The 23,692-nt window shown below is 44.5% G+C and overlaps 1 protein-coding gene across 2 annotated transcripts in view; it reads right to left on the minus strand.

Annotated features, from left to right (window-relative positions):
- The window catches only part of GAK (cyclin G associated kinase), a 78,407-nt gene that overhangs the window by 28,328 nt on the left and 26,387 nt on the right, over window positions 1-23,692 (minus strand). For both annotated transcript variants that reach the window (XM_082204579.1, XM_082204578.1), the window contains exons 4-13: window positions 23,257-23,371; window positions 19,458-19,600; window positions 18,324-18,449; window positions 16,156-16,245; window positions 13,168-13,303; window positions 12,458-12,570; window positions 10,463-10,574; window positions 10,087-10,210; window positions 1,333-1,382; window positions 1,083-1,231 (exon numbers count right to left, since the gene is read on the minus strand). In XM_082204579.1, the coding sequence (XP_082060705.1) occupies window positions 1,083-1,231; window positions 1,333-1,382; window positions 10,087-10,210; window positions 10,463-10,574; window positions 12,458-12,570; window positions 13,168-13,303; window positions 16,156-16,245; window positions 18,324-18,449; window positions 19,458-19,600; window positions 23,257-23,371 (1,158 nt within the window). The remainder of the gene's footprint in view (window positions 1-1,082; window positions 1,232-1,332; window positions 1,383-10,086; window positions 10,211-10,462; window positions 10,575-12,457; window positions 12,571-13,167; window positions 13,304-16,155; window positions 16,246-18,323; window positions 18,450-19,457; window positions 19,601-23,256; window positions 23,372-23,692) is intronic.

Consider the following 23,692-nt stretch of genomic DNA (forward strand, 5'->3'; position numbering starts at 1 on the left):
AGATCTCCAGAAGCAGACAAGATGACCAAAGCCAAGACGTGCTATTTCAGACTCTGAACCCTCAATTATATTTTGCAAATTTCATAAAAGGAAGCTCAGCAGCTTAGCAGGCATGTGACGACCTGCCATCTGTTTCATGATGTTAAGAATGTACTACAGAAAGATGCTAGGCTAACCTTGCTGAATTTCTGCACATTTCCAATCGTCCTCATGATTTAGCAACATAACACAATTTAGATTAAAGTGTTGCACTGATATAGGTATAGGTATATTTTTTTTTAAGGTCTTCTTTTGGTCTCATGGCATCTGTTTATACTGCTGCTCTAAACCCATTTCCACGCTTTTTCGGAAACCAGAACCTGCACGTCGCCCTTTCCCAATTTTCTGAAAGGAGTTAACACCCCTGTCATAAGAAAGCAGGGTGTGATAAAATATGTCTCTCTCACATGTTTTATCATTTATTTTAGCCAAGCAGCTCAGGGTATAAGCAGAATGTTTCATTTTACTACAATGCTGCAAGAAGGGTGAGGGATTTGTGATTCGCCCAAGGCCATTGAGGAACTATCACAGCGATGATTTCTGCCCGGGTTTCCCCATCTAAATCCAGAGGCTACCAGTCAACCACAAAGAAGTGAAATATGAACACACAATTGCACTAACCTGGTGGCTTCCAGATGTTTTGGACTACAACTTACATCAGTCTCAGCCAGCCTCCAGCCAACATGGCCAAAGGCCAGAAATAATAATAATAATAATAATAATAATAATAATAATAATAATAATAATTATTATTATTATTATTATTATTATTGAACTTGTATCCTGCCCTTCCTTCTGAAGGAGCCCAGGGCACTAAACACATCAATACCAAAAACATTTTTAAAGCATTCTGGAAACAGTCCAAACCATTCCCAAAATATTCTCTCATTTGTACAGGGAAGCCAAGCAGGCAGAGGACATCCTAGCAACTCTTACAGCTTCCCACATGTCAAGGAAGCACCAGGTTACGAGTTTCTACTGGAAAAGAAGAAGACATTTCAATGGCAAAAGGAACAGTGGCAAAGCAGCACTGGCTTACAAACCCTATTGTGAAATCTGGAGGGTCTGTACGTTCTCGGAGACAGATTGTAGACAGCATAGCGTCCGGGATGTTTCGAGTCTAAGAACAACCGCACGTCTTCTATGTTATTTTTTATCGCAGACTCAACACCTTCTGCCGGAAAGGACATCACTGGGAAGGAAGAAGAAATAAAACGATAGCAGAGGCTCAAGCCTTTGTTTTCATAAAAGCAGCTAGAATATGCAATTTGATAACGGATGATCTTATCATACCAGCAATTCTGGAAGTGATGTATGATAAATCCAAATCCCCCTTGGCATAACTGAAATATAAAAGAGGAATACTCAAGTTAAAACTACAGAATCTCTAGGCTGGTTCGAAAATGGAGTTTTCAGGATGGGAGCTACCTTACTTAGGTTCTCTATGCCAGCTTCCTTGCCCTTCTAGTTGGAATACCAACACCTCCCACCCACCTTTGGAGAGTCTCTCCTACATCTGTCTCAAATTTCCGAATTATAGAAGGTATCTAAAGAATCTAGCACAGCAGCGTAAGTTAGCAAGCAGACGGAACTGTCCCATTCATGAAGCTCTCTGTCTCCTGGGCAGAATGTGAGATGTATCAAACATCCTGAAACTGAATGTTTTGAATACTTAAGGCAACAGACTTACGAAAATTCTTATGGGGGGCAGGCGGGGGGGGGGGGAGAGAGAGAAGACTATTCCCAATGATCTACATCAGCTTTCCCCAACTTCATGCCCTCAAGATGTATGGGACTACAGGTCAACTCAGCTACCAGTCAACATGGCCAATAGTCAAAGATGATGGAAGTTGTAGTCCCCACGCCTGGGGGCACTCGGATGGGGAAGACTTATCTTCATGAAAGGTTTGTGAGGTTAATATCCCATTATTCCCATGGTTACTGCAGCACTGACTTCAAGCCGCAGCAGCTGTAGAAGCTTCCTTGACTTGGTGAAGTGGGCAGATACACCCTGCTCTCCTTCCCCTCCTTGCTGCAATGAATAGTGGCAAATGACTGAATCATCTTTCCCACCTCTGGAGCTAACAGGGAAAGTTCATATACTATGTTGTGCAGGAGGCTCATGGGCAATATTAAAGCTCTCTGCTAGCCTTGACTCAAATATGCCCCTTGTATGGTCCTTCTGCAATCCACATGCCCAGGGGCACATTATTGGTGTCACTGAGCCAACAGCTACAGATGGCCCAATGCTGAGGCCAAGGTTCACCACCAATATGAAATGGACAAGCTGCTTCCCCCCTCTCAGATCTGCCGAGTCAGTGTAGCATCTTGAGGATCTGGCAATGAACTGATGGGGTTAGATGTAGGAGTGTGTACACGGCTTACTAAAATAAAAATAAGAATTAAGACTACACAAAGCAATACAATTTTGATGACTCCTCTCATTCTTCTACCACTTTTGGAGAGGGTTCAAACAAAATATGATTTCTGGGGCTTTTCTAGGTTCCCACAATGATGACTCACCTAACCCCGTTTATGCTTCACTTGGCCACTAGTAACTAGTTAAGTCTATGGTTTTACACAGAGGGGGAAAGATTTAGGAAAGTCTCTACAGCAGAGCTTTAGAATCTGTGGCCCTCAAAATATTGGACTACAACTCCCATCATTCCTCACCACTGGCCTGTCTGGCTGAGGCTGCTGGGATTTGGAGTCCAACAACATCTGGGGGGGGCACCAGGTTCCCTTGCCCTGCTCTATGGTTAAGCAAAAAACAAAGACATTACTAATTCATGAGTGCACAGATAGAGCCTCCCTTAAAAGAGAGCTGAACTAAGAGAGATGGATTAGCACTTTAAGTGGAAATACACAAAATACTATTGATAAACCAGCATAAAGGTGTATCAGTCGCAAGCAAACAGAAATGAGAAGAATTGAACAGAAGCGGGTTAACCTAGGTCAGAACCACAGGTATCCTTTAGACTCCTTAATAGAGATAAGTGTGTTTATAATTTGAAATAGAGGATTGGCACTGTTAAAGAAATATTGTGGAGGCAAAATACTACAGAGCAAGCACAACCCGTGCCCACTCTCCAAACAGATAACCTTAAGATACAAAAACTTCCCACACACAGGGAAGGCACAAGTTTCCTTCTTTTAACAAAAGCCGTTGAAGACTGCTGGGCAGGGTGGGGGCATGGGGGTAAGTTTCACTTTTTAAATATCCCTGTTTATGTTATGAAAACTCCCAGCAAGTAGAAAATTTGCACATTGGGGATGGCAGTTGTAGTCTAGTCCTTTCCACAGTGTATAGAAAGTTGTGTTTGCACATATGTGTGCACACAGAGAAAGCAATTTTAAAAAATACAGTTATTTCCCACCCCTTCATTTACAGTCCAGTGCAGTACAGTCCCTGGGTGGAGTCCATTTTGCTGAATGTTTAGTTCAGCTGGTGAGTCCAGTCTTCTATTCCACTACTTTTTAATCAGATTTGTGTGTCTCCACTCAACAAGAAAGAATATTCCTAAACTAGAATAGGTTTATGTGTTGCCAGCTAGGTACAGTCAAACCTCAGTTCCTGAAAGCCTCCGTTATCGTACGTTTCGGCTCCTGAATGCCGAAAACCCAGAAGTAAATGCTCTGGTTTTTTAACATTTTTCAGAACCCGAACGAGCCACGCCTCGGTTGCTGAACGTTTCGGAAGTCGAATGTTCCCAATTCCGGATTGGATTACGTTCGACAACAGAGGTTTGACTGTACTGTCAGTCAATCACACACACAGGTGCTTTTAGAAAAGGACACCGACTTTCTTTTAAGCACTCACACTTGTGGTCCAAGTCCATATGAAACGCTTCGTTGAAGTTTAATTCTCTTTAGTTCCACCACCCTGTGTGCCCTGCCCTGCGACATTTTGCTTCCATTTCTTCAATATGCACCGAAACCTGCCTTGCATATTAAGACCAGCTAAAACTTGTCTCCCAATCATTCCTTAGCTGCTATCTGGACCAGGGCCGGATTTAGGTTTGATGAGGCCCTAAGCTACTGAAGGTAATGGGGCCCTTTATATGTCCAGCTCTCCTTTGTCAACAACAAATTGTCACTGTTTTTTTGTGTTCAATATATGCCATATGTGGGGCCCATTACTTACATCATAGAAGCCTATACAACACAAAACGCTGTTGCTGTATGTAGGTTTTATTTTATTTGTTTTTTATCTTATATTTTGGAAATGTACATCCAGGGTTTTTCTCCTTTAATTTTTTGGGGGCCCCCCAAGAGAATGGGGCCCTAAGCAGTAGCTTGTTTAGCTTATATGTAAATCTGGCACTGAACTGGACTAAGAGATGTAGGGCAGGATTCAGCTAAGTTATTGTGGTTGCGGAAAGACGTCTGCTAGCGCAATGGGACTTTCCCCCTTACCCCACAGCATCCCCTACTAAACTGATTTTGTAGTGGGGTACGACAGCTAAAAATAATGCCAACACATTTCACATCTGGCAACCAATGTGTCCCTTTGGTTTCAGATGGGTAGACGAGTCTAAAAAGCCCGGGACACAAATTTTCTTGGCCCTCTAGTGGCTATGGTGACTCATTTACCAGAAGTAATACATTCAGAGTTAACTCCAGAAGTGCATACTCAATTCTGACCAAACTAAGCCTCCTAGAGCATCAAGAGAAAAAAAGATGTAGAAATTTGGCAGATTTGTTTTTTAAAAAAAACAAAAAACAAAACCAGAAGCTCTGAAGTTATACATGTATTAAGACTATCAAAAGATACTTAAGTAGAATGAAATCCGGCAGCTACAGGGCAATTCCTTTATTCATATTGTTGTAGGTCTACCAATGTGTAGGGGCCAATGCATTGACCACAATTAGCGTGTCATCTCTTATGTATAACTTGAGAGTTCAGAAACTTCTCAGTATGACATAGTTAACGTTAGCAGGTTAAGACCAGAACAATCCTGTTAGCATGCAACACAGAGAACACAGACAATTGAGGCATATTTACCTTGGACTGCTAAGAACGTGGGCATGGATTGATGAAAGTTGAAGGAGGGGGGAAAAATGGGCAAGGAAATAAGCGTCACACGCAAAATCAAGATGCAAAATAAAAAGAGAACGAGAGAAAGCCCTCTCCAAAACAACCATCTCATAACCCTCTGAAAAACAAATCTTGCTTTCCCTCCTTAACGAATGCCTTAAGTCACATTAGGAAAACACTACTATAGGTAATGAAAACCATTAATGCTAGGAACCTAAAAAAATAAATAAAAAGAGCACCAGCCATTGCAGTTTCATTTGTTTGCATTGCTTTGAAAAGCATTTAATGGCAAGATATCTAAAGAAAATAAGAAGCAATTTAAGGTTTGAGCTTCAAGTGATACTATACATCCAATCAATTCATATCATGACTGAAAGGAGCGTTAAGCAAGTGCAACATTGACACAGAACATAGAAACCTCATCGGGAGTCAAGGGAATGGCATTTCATTTAGCTCAAAAGCGATTTGCATGAATGTTCCTAATACCCCACTGAGGCTAGTTAGTCATGTTGCACTTCAGTGATATGTGCCAGTTGCACAGAGACAGTGGATCTCCCTGCCTACCTACCCCCAATATCATGTTTACTTGGCACACCATCAGTCTCAAATCAGTTTGCTTCCATATGGTTATGGTGCAAGTGACAATTTTCACAGTTTGGAAATTATCTCATACTAACAATATGGAAACTGCAGTTTCAGAATTACAAACCTCAGACATAAGACCTTTCATCATCTATGGTGTCCCAGATTACTTAAAATGGATTCCAAAAATTATTGTTAGCGAACCCAAAAGGCATTGGGATTTCTATTTATTCCTGTTTTTCCTTGGAAGGCATTCTGTCTGCTCTTTAGAGCAATACCGGGGGTGAGGGTGGAAGCAAGTCTGCTATTCAAAACTCCTTTCAGCGCCATGTTACAAAGAAAGAGCAACAAGCAAACACCAGCTACAAGACCTCTTTCAAAGTGTGCAGCTCATGCATAGTTCTCCGGATCTGGGCCTCAACAGAGATAAAATATATTTTAGCTAAAAAGATATAAGCTGCAGTGTGCTATGTTGTTGTAACCTGCCCAGGGGCCTTGTGGTGAAGGGGTGTGTGTTAAGAAAGCCAATATAAAAGCATAAATAAACCTTTATGCTGCTCATGCAAATTACTTCTTTTGGGGAGCAAGCAGGTATCTATAAGTTAAATATGGCATCAGCTTTAACAGCGAGAACAGAAAATTCATGCCAAACCCTTTGCTTTGGTTTTATAGATTACCACAATAGCTCACCATTTTGCAGTGGAAAAATGTAGTTTTTTACTATGCACGTTCATAATACGTACATACAAGAGCCTTTGATTTATTGCACGGCATGATTTCAACACGGAGGATACTAGCAATACGGTTTGGCTCATTAAGAACTAAACAAGCACAAATTCTGTAGTGGAGTTTTGCTTTTGGTTTGGGTTTATTCGACTCAGGTGCTATACAATTCTCCCTACTGTCACTAACCAGTTCCCCATGGTCAAGTCCATCCACACCTGGGCCCTCAAAAGACCTTTACTGAAGTGTCAGCTTTTTCACCTTGCCCAGGAAAGGCCCTGCTTGAAAGAGACGGTTCCAGTCCATCCCAGAGGGGTTTCTCTCTGGCAGAAGACGGCGGCTAGCATTCAAGCGCCACACTTGGGAGAGAGCAGGAAGATGGGAGGAGGGCCGGCTGATCTACCCTTGGGCCTATGAGGCCTCTGCCCTTGGGTAACCGACAAAAACTGCATCATGAAAAAGGTGAATGGAAGATGGCTTACCATTGGTTACCTTAACCTTGAGGTCATAATCACTCCACAGTAATAAGCCTCAAGCCTCTCTATAAGTTTAATGTACCATATTTTTCCGTGTATAAGACTGGGTGTTTTTTTTACCAAAAAATTAGGTTTAAAACTGGGGCTCGTCCATAGCTATCAACTTTCAGATTTGAAAATAAGGGCTCAGCAGCCTCGAAAATAAGGGATCAGCAGCCTCACCTGTCCCGGGGACAGTCTACGAGGGATCTAACAATCCGGGATAGCAGCGGGAAGCAATGGGAAACGGCGCTGGAATAAGGGAATTTCCCACAAAAAAAAGAGAAGGTTGACAGCTATGGGCTCATTTTATACACGGGTAGCACTTAGGGGTGTTTTCTTAATTTGGAGTCCCCAAGAATAGGGGGAGTCTTATACATGGGGGCATCTTATACACAGAAAAACACTGTACATAAGTGTTAATAGCTAATAATAGCTAATAATAGCTAATAGCTAAGTGCCTTGTGACAAGGACTTTCCCTCTCCATAGTCTCTGTCTACAGCAGTGTTCCCCAACCTTGGGCCTCCAGCTGTTTTTGGACTACAATTCCCATCAGCCTTGACCACTGGTCTTGCTAGCAAGGGATGATGGGAGTTGTAGTCCAAAAATAGCTGGAGGCCCAAGGTTGGGGAACACTGGTCTACAGAGGCTCGGCTGATGGGTGCCAGGGGCAAGAGGAATGCCCTACCCCCAAAATCAACATTTTCTGCCAGTTCTCCCATGCTGCCTTCTCCCATAGAAGTATACATGTAGGTACAGTACTATGGGGAATCCATGCTATAAATAACCATTCAGCCATGGCAAAGCGTTTTTTGGTAGTGCCTGGGGTGGGTGCCTGCAGTGACCATGAGGGTGGGGCATGCCACTGGAGTGACCCCCACCCACTGGAGCTAAGCAGGGCTGCGCTGCTCCACCTGCCCAGCTGTGCAGCGCAGAGCCCAGCTGGCCGATGCAGTCGACATCACCCTGGGAGCCCAGCACCGCTTTCTGGGACTCGCAAAAGCGGCACAGGGTTGGCAGGGTGCATGCCTGCTGCGTCCTTCTCAAGCCACCCTCCAGCTGGAGAGTGGCACGAGAAGGACGCAACAGCTCATGCGCCCCTCCAAAAACAGTGCCTGGGGCAATGTGCCCCCCCCCACCCCCCCTATGCTATGCCTCTGCATTCAGCTGGGAAATTGTGCGCCCAAACCCCACGGATGCCTTCCAGCTGCAGTGGCTGCCGATCATCCGAACAGGAAAGGTAAATAAAGGCTGGCGAACCCAGAACACAAGCACACTGCAGACACCCAAAACTGCACTGTGATTATAGACGCAACCTTCACCATGGGGCACCCATGTTGCAAGAGTTCCACTGGGTTCTGGTAAACTTCCGTACGTGATTAACTATACCAGTTCTTATATTTAAAACTGCAGGGAAGCAGGGTGTTGGAGAATCCCTTCTACTAACCTTGAGGCTCTTCAGATATTTGGAACCACAACTCCCAGCATACGTGAACATGGGTCATGCTGGCTGAGGTTGAGGGTAGTTGTAGTCTGGCATCGCCAGGAGGACACCAGAGGATGGGTTAGGCTGGCTTATATTCGGGGGGGGGGCGCACTCTTGAGTTCCTCAGCTGTCTCGAAGCTAGACTGGCAGCTTCCAGTAGCAAGAATTTTCCTATGGTAGCCCCATGGTTGTGTGCTCCCTCTCTCCCCACACGCCCCAAAAGTAGCTAATCTGTTCCATAATTTTAGTTTGTAGGGACCGGTTCCTAACTTTTTTTTATTCCAGGTAGTCTTTAAATGAGCTGGCAATTGCATGTTAAATGCCAGGTTTACTGTTGATCCTTATGGATTTAGAGCTGTACTATTCTTTGTATTTATAATAAGCTCATGTTTTACTTAAAGAAAGAAACAAACCATACATATGTTAAGCACCATCTTTTCCCTTCTTTTGCACCACAAACTGAAGTATGGCAGTCACAAGAGACAGGGCCTTTTCAGTGGTAGCCCTGTCCCTGGGACATTCCACCCAGCTGTGTGTCTGGCTGTGAACTTGAGTCTTTAAAAACTTCACCATTCCAATCTGCTTTTAAAATGAATGAACTTACTGATTCTAATTACTGCACTTTATCTATGCGCTACATTTTATAGTTACTGTTTTAGGTTTTAAATAGTTACGCTTTTAATTGTGAGGCACCCCTTTTTGGTCCTGAAAGGCAATATAAAAACAGCTAAATAAACAAGCTAATTTGGAACATCCCATAATATTTGGAGCTTGCCAGGCTCGGCAGATGGGGATTTCTGTGCCTTTCACAAGTTTATTTTTACAGGTGGGGGAGTCAAGCCAATCAGAAACTGCTATGCTTCAAATGTTCCTTCTAAACATTCAGCTACTGGGATATTACATATTTCTTAACCTATCTTGGCTAGGATCCCACGTTGCCACTTGCTTTTAGCAGGTGGTCTGTAGACCAGATGGCATGGAATTGCAGGTTGTCACAGTGCCAAGTTGCACTGCATGAAACAGAAGGGTAGGAGTGAAACCAGAAACCTTGCTGCTGAGTGGGGCAGCAGACCTTATGCTCCCTATTGCATCTAGTTCTGTCCTGAACTTGTGTGGTTGTGTCAGTACAATATTCTCAGTATGAGAGCTCAAACCTCTCCAATAATGTAACATTTGCAGTATAAACCAGGTTAGGGATTATTATTTTAAAGCAGCTTTTCCTAGTGATGTACACAACTTTGCACACATACAATGCCTCTTCCAGTCGTACCTTGGATCCCAAACACTTTGCGAGTCGAAAGCTTTGGCTCCCGAACGCCACAAACCTGGAAGTGAGTGTTCCGGTTTGCGAACGTTCTTTGGAACCCGAATGTCCGACGTGGCTTCTGATTGGCTGCAGGAGCTTCCCAAAGCCAACCGGAAGCCACGCCTTGGTTTCCAAATGTTTTGGAAGTTCCAAAACCACATAACCACAATATCTTGAATCAGGATAGTGCCCAAAGCAGAGATTCATCCGCTGATCCTATCATAACCCACCCCTTCCTGCTTTTTCACAAGTTTTGGAGAAGGCCATCTCTTTTTAAAAACCACATGTGGGGGCGGGAAAGACACAGTACATAAAATACCCAATGCACTGAGGGAGAGGTGAATGATGTTTGTGGATCTGCATTCCCTTTATCAGCACAGTTACAGTTCTACTTACTTGGCCACAGACTGAATAACTTTCGAAGATGTGTCCTTGATATTTGTGAGAAACCTCTCCGTCCCGCCCCTAAGAATATCAAAGAATCCGCTGTAAGTCTGGTCACATTCGGCTACCGTCAGACCTAAGAGCCAAGGGCATAGAAAAGTAACTGAGCACAATTTCAGTCTATTAGCTTCAGTGTCAAACAATTTGGTGGTACACTTAAACTCTCTCCTATATTTTTGCATTTCTTTAGAAAGGCTTAGTCCCATTATTAAACAAATGATCGGAAAAGAAATTGCCAAGAAGTACAACCAGACATGGTACTGGGAGATCTCACATATTTTGAAGCTCTGATTTTTTTAAAAAAGGGGGGGGATATTTGGGAATATACCTGCATTGTACATGTTGTTGAGCTGCCCTGCTGGCTTTGAGTTCTGTGTTACTACAGCTGAAGATGTCCTAGGCAGAGCGTTATTTCCATAGCCTCCATTTTGTTCAAGGAGCTGGAAAGAAAAACCAGCCATTTCCAGAATTAGCACTTTGATCTCTTTCAAACACACACCCCACCAAAGGGTACAAGAAATACAGAGCATCTTAAAGCCACTTGCCAGGGGGGATCCACAAACAAATTGTATCCCAGCCATAAAATGGGTTCCGCCACGATTCTCTATTTTATTCATTTGAGTTTTTCATCTAATGAAGTTGGCAGAAAAATTAATTGAGGTGAAAAAAACAGAAATATTTATACGGAGGTCAATTAAGTACGAAGGATAATGCTCCTTTACTCTGGAAGAGGAAATGTCAGCACATACCACTTCCTGCAGCGCTGCATGACAAGCTATACTTGCCAAGATAGCTCATCAAAGCTGGAGAAAAGTCAATATTTACAGTACAGTCATACCTCAGGTTAAATATGCTTCAGGTTGAGCGTTTTCAAGTTACGCTCCGTGGCGACCCGGAAGTAACGGAGTGCGTTACTTCTGGGTTTTGCCGCTCGCACATGCGTAGATGCTCAAAATGACGTCACACACATGCGCAGAAGCGGCAAAACGCAATCCGCCCAGATGCAGACGCCCAGACGCAAGTTATGTTGTACTCAGGATGCGAACGGGGCTCCGGAACGGATCCTGTTCGCATCCAGAGGTACCACTGTAAATGTGTTTGTGTGTGTGTGTATTAAAGAGGGTCCATAACACAGCACAGTGGTCCGAGGAGAGTCCAGGTCCAAAAAGGCTCAAGACTGCAGCTCAAGCTCTTAGTCTCTACACCAGCAAAGTCCTTGTTTCAACTCTGCCCTCCAAAAGCAATCTCGCTAGGTAGCTTTAGGCAAACTGTCACCCTCTCAATTTCCTATCGGCCCAACCTCATATTGCTTCTTCTGCAATACAGAGATAGAACTGATCTACTTTACAAGAGGGTGCAAACTGTTACAGAAAAGGAGCAATGCGACCACGAGCTAGCAGCTTGGAAGCAAAACATAAATGGGAATGTTGGGACTGTTTCCGTGGGAAACAAAGGGACAGTCTTTTCACAGTGCAAAGCACCGGAATTAGCTCACAGTGTAATATGAGCTGTACAGGAAGTATGGGAGGATTTTGTCTCTCTGCTATTGGAGTTTGAAGAGAGCAGACGTGTTTCTCTGTAACGCTGCAAAGACAGAAATAAAGGCATGTAAATACGCTTCTGTCTATCTCTTTCCCCTGCCCCTGGGGGCAGGGAAGAGTGGTGTGTTCTCCTCGCGCATGAGGAGGATCGCCAATCTCGACCTTGCCTGGGTCTTGCCGGGAATGCAGACAGGGAGGTCAACAGGAGATCAAGCCGGGTGCCTGGAGAGTGGCCAGTTTCTCCTGAAGGAAGGGTTGAAATCCGACACAAACGTCACATTGTATGTGGAGCACCAAATGTGTTTGGTAGATTGCGGGAAGGGAATGTTGCAAAGTTTGATCAGCACTTATATTTCAAGCAGTCCAGAAATAATAAAAAAGATTATTCACGTGCAAATGCCAAGATGACTAGAAATGAAGCAGATCTTGCTCTCTACCAGCCTCCCCCAAACTCATGCCCACCAACTGCCTCCGTTAGCCTCAGTCTCCATAGCCAATGGGCCATGGATGATGGGAATTGTAGTCCAAAATGCTGAGGGGCACCAAGTTGGGGTTTCTCTATACCTGCTACTCATTCCCCTTATTCCATGACTTCTGAGATCAGAGTCAGGAGGATGGGAAACAGAACAGAATTTATTTGACAACATTGCTTTTGGAAGAATTGTACGAAACACGCCAATCTATTTGCCTTATTCCAACATTGGCGCATCTTCAATGGGCAATTTGGAGTTTCAGTGCAGAGGACCCCAAACCATAAGGCTTTGCTCAATAGCTCCAAATACCTCTGTGATAGGGGACTTTGGGTTCACATTTCTAGCAGCTGCAATCTCCTGCAATTGATTCACAAGCTCTGTGATGGACAGCCTCTCTTCCGGATTCACTTTCAGACTCGATCCTAATAAAATGACACAACAGATTATTGAAACAGGGGTTTAATCTGCAGACCTCAAAAACAAATTTCTGGTTTCCCCTGCCCTAAGATTTCTATCCTGCCAGTCATCCAAAGAGACTTTCAAAATGGGTAAAAGACCTGGCTAATGAATATTTGCATAACTTCAGTTATACCACAAAATGTGGCTTTAATTGTTTCAGTGATCAAGGGCTTCGAACTGTGAATAGCTGAGAATTCTCTGATCACTGGCCATGCTGGCTTGAGCTGATGGAAGTTGTAGTACACATCATCTGGTGGGCCATAAATCCCCTACCTGTGTACTGGAATAAAGTCAACACTAGACTCAAATAATAAAAAGGTGGAACGGTTAACTTCACTGCCACTTCTAATTTCTTATATTCATGGATTTTCTCTTCAACCTGCATGTATACTGTCATTTCCCATTAATTACATGAACAGAAACTGTTTTTTTTTTAAAAAAACATAGGTGCATTTTTACAGAGGAAACAAACAAAAAGAACCTTAAATCCATACAAAATTATCAGTTCATTCCCCTTTCATTTGCCCCAAGTGAATTTAGCATCACAGTCTTAAACTTACGAATGAGATCATGAAACACTGTGTATCTTGTGTCATTCTGAGGAATTGAATATTTTCCATTGACTATTCGAAGCTTAGCTCCATCTTCGAATGGATGTTGTCTGAAGCACAACAGGTAGAGGATGCAACCCAGTGCCTGCAGGGGAAGAATGCAGAAGTTCACACACAAAACAAAACCTCCCCAAATTCCTAAATAGTTAAGTTGTTCAAGCTTAAATCGAATCAGCTATGGGAGCTATTATTTCATTTCACCCAATAACCTATGGTATTCAATTACTTCGGAGCAGACTACAGCATTGGATGATCTGCTGCAGCCATGCAGCCATAATGAGTGCTAACCGCAGTTTGTTGCCTCAATCCTGGCTAAAATCCCACATGAAACCATGGGTTGGCTTCCCAGATTGAGCCCTGCCAATGAAAGAGGATACCAATGAGCCTTGGCTGCCATCCTAAGTTTGTATCTCGACCACAACACAACAGAGGGTGGCAACACGAGAACGGGCCTTTCCAATGGTGGCTCCTGCTCTCTCTTTAGGCGCCAGGCAAAAACATGCCTTTTTCAATCAGGCCTTTCACCATCTATGGCCTATTTGTTTGGCTGAGATGTTTTAACGCAGTTCACTTAAAAATATATATACTGGTTATAATGTGCGTATGTGTTTGTTTTTTGCTTAAAATATTGAAAGTCGCTGCCGCAGCAAAAAAGTGACCAATAATCGTAACACTTCAGCAGTTCCCACATTCTGCTCTCTAACCCAGGAATCTTAATCCGCTCTCTCAGAGATGATGAGGACAGAAAACGCAGGCGATCATGTCAAAACTGAGCAAGATGTGCATATAAGCACTGAATCGATTCCTCATCAAGTACATAAGTTTTGGTAAGCTTGACACTCAGCAGAGCAATACAGAACAATCTGCCTGCCCATCAGTTCTACGTATTCCCCTGCTGCTTTCACCACCCCATATGGAGTCAAACCACTGGTCCATCGAGCTCAGTATCGTCTACACTGAGTGGCAGCGGCTCCCCAGGCTTTCAGACAGCACCTTTTCCTAGCCCTACTTGGGAGTCACTAGGCAGAGCGTCAGTGTGGTGTAGTGGTTAAGAGTGGTAGACTCGTAATCTGGGGAACCGGGTTCGCGTCCCCGCTCCTCCACTTGCATCTACTGGGTGACCTTGGGCTAGTCACACTTCTTTGAAGTCTCTCAGCCCCACTCACCTCACAGAGTGTTTGTTGTGGGGGAGGAAGGGAAAGGAGATTGTTAGCCACTTTGAGACTCCTTCAGGTAGTGATAAAGCAGGATATCAAATCCAAACTCTTCTTCTACTTCTAGGTACTGAACATGGGACTTTATGGCATTCACGGCAGATGCTCTACAAACTGAGCTACTGTCCTTCCCCACAAACTGATCCTGAGTGCCTCAGGACAAGATCTGTACTGCGCATGCTCCCATGTATTCACAATGTAAAAGGTAAAGGACCCCTGGAGAGTTAAGTCCAGTCAAAGGTGACTATGGGGTTGTGACGCTCATCTTGCTTTCAGGCCAAGGGAGCCGGCGTTTGTCCACAGAAAGCTTTCCAGGTCTTGTGGCCAGCATGACTAAAGCGCTTCTGGTGCAACGGAACACCGTGACAAAAGCCAGAGCGGTACCCATTTATCTACTTGCACTGGTGTGCTTTTGAACTGTTAGGTTAGCAGGAGCTGGGGCAGAGCAACGGGAGCTCACCTCGTCGCGGGGATTTGAACTGCCGACCTTCTGATCGGCAAGCCCATGAGGTTCAATGGTTTAGACCACAGCGCCACCCGCGTCCCTACAATGTATTCACAATGCATTCACCAGTAAGGCTGGAACATTGTCTGCTGTTCACTGCACTGTGCTTAAGGCATTCCTATCAGTACATTCTATCAAATCCATCAACAAAAGAATTATTCTCTCTCCCGCCTCTCCCTCTTCCTTCCCAGCTTCAATTAGAAAAACGGAGAGTATAGCCAGAAATTACTTCCAAATACCTCTTTTCTTTTAGCTGTACTTCCTTAGAAACTGCACTGGCTCCCCCCAATCACTTAAATAAAAATGCAAGCCTCCTATCCCTGTTTGGCTTTAACATTCCCAATGGTCTTGAAAAATCTGTGTGCTTGCTTATATGTCTCTTTTCCTCCAGTTCATTGTGTTGTGTTGTCCTTGTAAATTTCCAGATGATTTGGCACAGTCTTGTCTATTTTTAATTCAATGCACAGTGTTTGGTAGCTTAAAGCACTTCAGGTTGCTTCCAATGTCAGGGCAGTCCAACCGAAGAAATTAAATGGACAAGGTTAAACTAGGTCAATTGATTTCAAGGGTTTCACGCTATTGGGTCTGATTTGGTGAAAGTGTTAACAGTGAACTCACCCATTCCTAATAAAGGAGTGAGAGGTTTTCACGACTACAACACTAGCCAACAGAGAAAAAGGTAACAGCACACACTCCATTGGCTCACCTGAGAAATTCTAGATGCCTTTGGCTCCTCCTTTCCCTGAACTGTTTGTTTAAGGTGGTCACATTTTAAGAACTATGTAAGCTTGCCTGTTTTCCTCTTCCTTCTCTATCCCTTTTCCTTGTGTGTTGTATGCTTTATTGGACTGAAAACTTGTGGGCAAGGACTGCCTTGTTTTTAAATCTGTACGGTGCTTAGTGAAATGTTAGGTGCTTTAGAACTGATAAATAATATTTAACCAAAGGAAAGAGTATCAGGAGCAAAAGGTGTTTTGTTTTGTTTTGTTGTTGTTTGTTTGTTTGTTTGTTTATTATATGTATTAAGTCACTACCACATTTTTGAAGTTTTAACGTCTGTATTGCAGTGGTGTTATTGTGTATGCTTTATTGGTTTGCTATGAACCACCTTGGGATGAAATGGAGGGCAGAAATTCCCTAAACAAATACAAATTCCAGAAAATATTCAGAAATAAGGTATCACGCAAGGTCTAATCTACGTATAAAGAAAATGCTTACCCAAATATCTTGTTTTTCATCAATTGGAAAGTTTGAATATAGATCTATTATTTCAGGAGTCCTATACATTGGTGTTGTGTTCCTTGTGATCTGCAGACACACAAAATAAAGGCATTTTTCTTCTTATATACACTTAGCAGAGATTCAGACACAAAATAAAATTTAAAAGGAAACTAGAGCAACCCAAGCACAAAATGCTTTGATTTTCATCAAAACAATCTGTATGCCAAATTTGAGTTTCTGTAACTCCTGCAGCAGCAACTAATAAAAAGAAACAAAATGATTTTTTGTCTTTGTGGCATGTAAATCAAGATTAACACTCAGGAAATCAATGTGAAAGTCAATTCTTGTTTCTAAGTACAGTACAGTACAGTACAGTACTAGTAGTCTGTCAGGTGTAAAGGTAAGGGACCCCTGGACAGTTAAGTCCAGTCAAAGGCGACTATGGAGTTGTGTTGTGGCGCTCATCTCACTTTCCGGCCGAGGGAGCCAGCGTTTGTCCACAGACAGCTTTCCGGGTCATGTGGCCAGCAGGACTAAACTGCTTCTGGCATAACAGAACACCGTGACGGAAACCAGAGCGCACTGACACGCCGTTTACCTTCCCACCACAGCGGTACCTATTTATCTACTTGCACTGGCATGCTTTCAAACTGCTAGGTTGGCTAGGACGCGGGTGGTACTGTGGTCTAAACCACTGAGCCACTGGGCTTGCCAATCAGAAGGTCGATGGTTCAAATCCCTGCAAGAGGGTGAGCTCCCATTGCTCTGTACCAGCTCCTGCCAACCTAGTCTGTTAGACTGGATATATATGTAGACAGCAATATCCTCCTCTTACAAGCCATGGGATGCGGCAGGGAACTCTCAAAGAAGAGGGATCTTCTTTGATCTGTTTCTTGGTTATTTATTCATTTATTAAATGCATTTATATACCACTCAATATTTCAAAAACCTGTAAGCAGCATTATGCTGTTCTGGGAATGATTTCAGAGGCCTGTAGTAAATGGACCACCCTTTTGAGAGTTCACCACCACCACTCGCGTTTTACAACCTGATGACCCTGTGACCAGTAAATTTGCAATCCTCCTGTTCCCACATGGCCAGTTGACAGACCACTGCAAACTCCTTCATGTAAGTAAAGGGAAAGGACCCCAGACCATTAGGTCCAGTCATGACCGACTTTGGGGTTGCGGCGCTCATCTCGCTTTATTGGCTGAGGGAGCCGGCGTACAGCTTCCGGGTCATGTGGCCAGCATGACTAAGCCGCTTTCTGGCGAACCAGAGCAGTGCACGGAAACGCCATTTACCTTCCTGCTGGAGCAGTACCTATTTATCTACTTGCACTTTGTGCTATCGAACTGCTAGGTTGGCAGGAGCTGGGACCGAACAACGGGAGCTCACCCCATTGCGGGGATTCGAACCGCCGACCTTCTGATCGGCAAGTCCTAGACTCTGTGGTTTAACCCACAGCGCCACCCGCATCCCTTACTCCTTCATGTAGCACTGCCTTAAAAGCTATCATGAAGCTCCAGCAAAATATAGTGGCCCCTGGTGACTAGGAGAGGGCACTGCAGCACCAGAGATCATGGCTCCCTGATTTTCTTCTAAGATTGCTGCTCCCTAAATTCAGGTGCCTGATGCTATTCTACCAGCCCTTGCCAAAAGCGTTCCAGGTTTCTGAAAAGCAGCTCTCAGAAGTAATGTTATACAAATCAGGGCGACACAGGCAGCTTGGCTCACAATTCACTTTGGAAACCGAATGCAGAACTTTTGGACACGACTTTTACGTTATCTGAACGAAATATATTCAGCCTTAACCAACAGAGAAGACCGAAGTACCCAAGAGATGTAGTATTTGTGCTGTGGTTCGGAGAGAAAAGGACACTTTATGTGGTGCTTCTTAGCAGACAGCACAATCTAATGAAGTGGGGCTTATTCCCAGGTTAAATGTGTACAGGCTTGCAGCCATACACAGCTGAAGGCTACTATTTTATTACAGCAGTAGTTTAAGAATGTCTTGTATAGGACCAGGAAAAGAATGCCCCCACCCCAATAACATTTCCAAGTAATTTCCACTGCAACAGAATTTGATCTAATGGATTTAAGGGATACCAAAAGGCCTAGAGTTACAAAACATTGAAAATAAATCAGAGTATCAGGTTTCTCACCTCCTCTTCAACCGCTGCTCTTTTCTGTGCAGACCAATTGTAGTCAGGGTAATGTGCTATGGTTGTTGCACTGCCAAAGTCACACAGTTTAATTGTTCCTTGGTTACTCATCAGCATATTTTCTATCTGTACGGACAATCAAGTGGGGAGTTTAAGGGTGCACATTCAGCGGACACACATTTATATTAAAAAAGGCAGCTTTTCATGCATATATCCTCCAAGTTCACAGCATCAAAGTGCACAAGATTTATCAATTCTGTACTGGCTGCACTGTTCACACTCCCTAATACGTGTGTTTATTTTAGAAGAGGCCTTCCCTCTGGAGAGCAGCGAACGCTGCTTCTTAGATTAGCCTAATGGAATAAAGTACAACGAAAGATGCGATAAACACCATGTAGCTATCAATATTTCCCAGACTACTTTTAATTAGGGATTGCACTACAAGAATGTTTCCATATGGCTGGCTGTATGAACCAGCCCCAAGAGATCTAAAATGTAGTGACTGTTATAAAAGCATTCTATGAACCATTTGGTTTGGACTTCCATATGTGCCCACCGCTAAGCTTGCGACTAACTTAGTTGTGGGCTGCGTACATGTATGACCAATCCTTAACATCCTCCCACCTCTTTATTCTCAGCCAATATAATTTAGTAGCATGTTTTTGCCAACCAGGCAGAGGGCCTTCTCGGTAGTGGCACCCTCCCTGTGGAACGCCCTCCCATCAGATGCTAAGGAAATGGACAACTTTTAGAAAACATCTGAAGACAACCCTCTATTGGGAGGTTTTTAATATTTGAGGTTTTACTATGTTTTTATACGCTGTAAGCCGCCAAGAGTGGCTGGGGAAACCCACCCAGATGGGTGGCGTATAAATAATAACTTTATTACCACTATTATTACTATTATTATTATTATTATCCGATGCAATACTTTTCCATTTACTACATGACAAACTCAAAACACACTCAGTCTAAATATTATAAACTGCTTTTAGGTTCATTCGTTTTCTACCCTCAAGCAGTATATAAATTTTATGAAAAGATTAAATAACTTGCTACTGGCTGCTGCTCCGGATTCATAACAAACTCCTCCTTTGCATGAATCAGCCGTTCAGCTTGTTTCGGATTCTGTACCTTTAAATCTCTATGAATAATAGGAGGTTTCTGCTTATGCATGTGTTGCACTGCACGGCAGGTCTGATAAAAGATCTTCAGCACCGTGTCGCACGAGAGGGGCCCTTTGGATTCAGCTTTCCTCAGAAATTCCACCACTTGCCCTGCGGACGAAAAATTCAGAACACTCTGTGAGGGGAATACGAGGGCTTCCTGACAACTCTCAGCACCCCTTAACAAACTGCAATTCCCTGGGGAGCTGTACACTACCAATTTAGGGAAGCCACGACTGTATAAAGTGGGATAGGTAAAGGTAAAGGTACCCCTGCCCGAACGGGCCAGTCTTGCCAGACTCTGGGGTTTGTGCGCCCATCTCACATCTATTGGCCGGGGGCCAGCGCTGTCCGGAGACACTTCCGGGTCACGTGGCCAGCGTGACAACGCTGCTCTGGCGAGCCAGCGCAGCACACGGAACGCCGTTTACCTTCCCGCTGGTAAGCGGTACCTATTTATCTACTTGCCCCCGGGGGTGCTTTCGAACTGCTAGGTGGGCAGGCGATAAAGTGGGATAATAACACTTTAAACATGCAGATGTGGCGCCACACACACACAAACTAAGCAAGGAAGGAAGCAAACAACATGGCTTCTTCTATATTTGAGTGAGAATTTGGCCCCCACCCCAGACCAGAAAGGGTAAAGCCCACCCTACTTGCCAATTAATTTCCTTCCTTAGTTCTTCCCTCCTTGTGAGTGAACACACCACGAAATGGGGGTCCAGGTCTCCACCCTCAGAGGTCTGCCACCTCAAACCAGGATGAGATGGGCGGCCATCTTGCCCCGTTATTAGCCCACAAACAGCAAACCTCTCATGCCCTCCTACACAATATTAGATCTTCCTATCCCGTTCCTAAGCAGTAGCTCCTGCACATATAAAACAAGGAACTCCAGAGTATGTGAAATGTTAATTCCCCAGCCCTCAATTCTCAAATCATGGCCAAGATCCAAGGGCAGCAGGAAGGGGGGTGGAGGAGTGAGCAAAAGCAAATACTGAACCCTGTCCGTCTCAGCTGCCTGCAGTTCTCACTGCAAGAAGAAAAAGCTGACTAACTTCAAATGCAAAACATCTACTAGCTCTGGATACAGACCAAAGGGGAAAGCCATTAGGGGAAAAAAACCTCTTCCAAGTGTTTCTTCTCTTCCAACTTGGCACAAGGACAAAGGAGCCATCGTGTCTGTGTGACCTGCACGGCAGGGTGCCCTTCAGTCCCGGTCACACCAATTAATTAGAGAGCCAATTTTAATCGGCAATTAAAGCTGTGATTAAAGCTCACAGTCCTAATTAATATCCGTCTCGGGGGGGGGGTGTGAGAAGGGGGAAAAAGAATAACTGTGTGGGAGGAAAGAAGAGCCAGTCATTTCTACGTCAATTTAAAATGCCTTTCCCAATGTGGTTTTCAATAAACAAGAAGGTTATGAGAGAGGGGTTAGGGGAGACCAATGCATGGATTGCTTCCATGTAAGGCACACAAGCGAACATTGGATATTCCTTTTTTTATTAAAAAAGGGGAGGGGGCCAACCACCTCCTAAAGGTAAAAGTAAAGGACCCCATGATGGTTAAGTCCAGTCAAGGGTGACTATGGGGTTGTGGTGCTCATCCCACTTTCAGGCCGAGGGAGCTGGCGTTTGTCCCCAGACAGCTTTCCAGGTCATGTGGCCAGCATGACTAAATGACTTCTGGCACAACAGGATACTGTGACGCGTGCCAGAGCTCACAGAAACACTGTTGACCTTCCCGCCTATTTATCTACTTGCACTGGCATGCTTTCAAACTGCTAGGTTGGCAGGAGCTGGGACAGGGCAACGGGAGTTCACTCTTTCGCGAGGATTCGAACCGCTGACCTTCTGATCGGCAAGCCCAAGAGGCTCAGTGGTTTAGACCACAGCGTCACCTGCATCCAAACCACCTTGTGTTGCATGCTAGTGTCTGTATAAGAAGGCCAACGAGCAAGCTTCACTTTGTATATGGGGCAGTGAGCAGCTGGAGACCCAACATTAGGAAACACTGGTACAGGGGCTCTGCATAATCAGGACTCCTGGTTGTGTGGGTGCCATAGCTGTCAACTTACAGATTTGAAAATAAGGGACCAGCAGCCTCGAAAATAAGGGATCAGCAGCCAAAATAAGGGATTTTCCGGGCACAGGTATGTTCGCCTTCTGAGCCCCTCCGAGCCAAAGGCAGAAAGCCCAGCCAGAAGCCAAACGAAGCCTCAAGCGGTGGTTCCCACAGCACAGCAACCCGGCAAAGGGGATGCAGCAAGGAAAACCACCGTCACCTCTCCGCTGGGAAGCGCTGAGCAAAAGCGAGTCCCCAGGCAACGTGGCCGATTTGATCGGCACAAGGCATGCAAGCTCCACCCCCCAGTCATTCTTAGACTGCTTATTGGGTGAGCAACGCAGCCAAGCAACACAGTTGGAGCCTCCCTCCTCCCTGGCCAGCAGGGAGGGAAGGAGAAGAGCTGCTTCCTTTGAAACCCGGGAAATTTAAGAGACATCATCAATAAGGGACAGCAGCGGGACACGGCGCTGGAATAAGGGAGTTTCCTGCCAAATAAGGGACGGTTGACAGCTTTGGTTGGTGCCTAGCTCAGAAGGAGCACCTGTAAATGACGGGGAGCGCACAACTTGGCTTTAGACAAACACATGCAACACATGGTTGTTAAAAAAGAAGACAGGGCAAATGCAGAGCTGGGGAGCTGAGGCTGTACTCTAAGAAGCCCCAGTATAGAACTACATATCCATAGATGCGAGAGTGACTTGCGAAGTAGCTCGCCGGGTTGGGAAGAGCCGCTGTGCTAGCTTCCAGACAGGTGGGTCACAGTTGCTTTACCAAGATGTGATGTGGCCCAGATGTCAGTGCAGTGTGAAGGCACCAGAAAGAGCACTGGATTGGCTCTGCCCGTGCATCTGCACTGCACCAACCGTCCTGCCCCTCTCCCTCCTGGGAAGCAACAACTGGAAGGTCCAGCTTCCGGGAAGCTAGCTTAGCGTCTCCACCCTACCTGGTGGACAAGATCTGTGACACTGGCTGTAAGCGGCAACCCCTTGTGACAAGAAAACAGCCTTAACCTGATTTAATAGATAGAAGACAGGGGGCAGCAGAAGGGGAGAAGCAACAACCCCATGGAAGACAAAGTGGGAAATCAACAAAATCAAGAGAAAAGACAAAATTGTATCTTGATTGTGTATGTTAAAAATGTTGAAACTTGGTAAAATATACCGTATTTTTTGCACCATAACACTCACTTTTTTCCTCCTAAAAAGTAAGGGGAAATGTCTGTGCGTGTTATGGAGGAAATGCCTACGGGTGGCATGCCTACGGATTTTCCTCCTCTAAAAACTATGTGCGTGTTATGGTCGGGTGCGTGTTATAGAGCGAAAAATACGGTAATTGAAAAAGAAAACAGCTTTATCTTACTGGGCATGAGCCCAGTAGCCATAGCAAAGAGTTCCATGCAAGAATGGGGTGCTCCATTCCTTCTCAGCATCCAAAATCAAAACCAAAGAAGGCTGCCAGGAAGCATAGAAATGTGTCTGGTATAGAAATGTACTACCAGAGGTCTCTTCTTCCTCCTCTGCCAAGACCCCAGCTGGCCACTAGAAGTTTTTGCTGACTAAGTAAAATTGGTCAGCTTATCTACAAAGCTGGAAGGCTGTTTTGACCAGCCTCACCACAGTCATCTCTGAAGGAAGGACCGGCTTGGCTGAACTGCTAGATTAGTCCACCAAACAATAAAGAGCCCACATAAATTATCATTTTACCTCTGCAAAGCTCAGTTAGCAGAAGAAACTCCCCTTGCCCAGTATCCGATTCTTCTTTTCCAATCGATGCAGCAGAGCAGAACTGGACAACGTTCGGGTGACCAGATAGCTTTTTCTAGAGGATTTCATCTGTTAAAGTTTCAAAGATTGCTAGATTTGGAACACATCTTTTGCAGCCAGGTTATACAATAAAGAACAGCTCGTTTCCTTGAGAGATTACAGTCCCAAATCCATTGGAATTCCCAGCTTTCTCTGGAGGCAAGGAGCGTGCAGGCAAATCTACTGCTACAGAAACATTTCCAACGATGTTTTAAGAAATGAGAACAGGTCATACAGCACATTTCTTTTTATAGTGCCTATGTGAATTGGGAAAATTAAGACAAGCCAAAATTTTAATCTGTACACCTTCATTTAACGTGTCAGAAGAAATCCTGGT

Source organism: Podarcis vaucheri, assembly GCF_965113315.1.
Source record: "Podarcis vaucheri genome assembly, chromosome: 17".
Taxonomy (NCBI): domain Eukaryota; kingdom Metazoa; phylum Chordata; class Lepidosauria; order Squamata; family Lacertidae; genus Podarcis; species Podarcis vaucheri.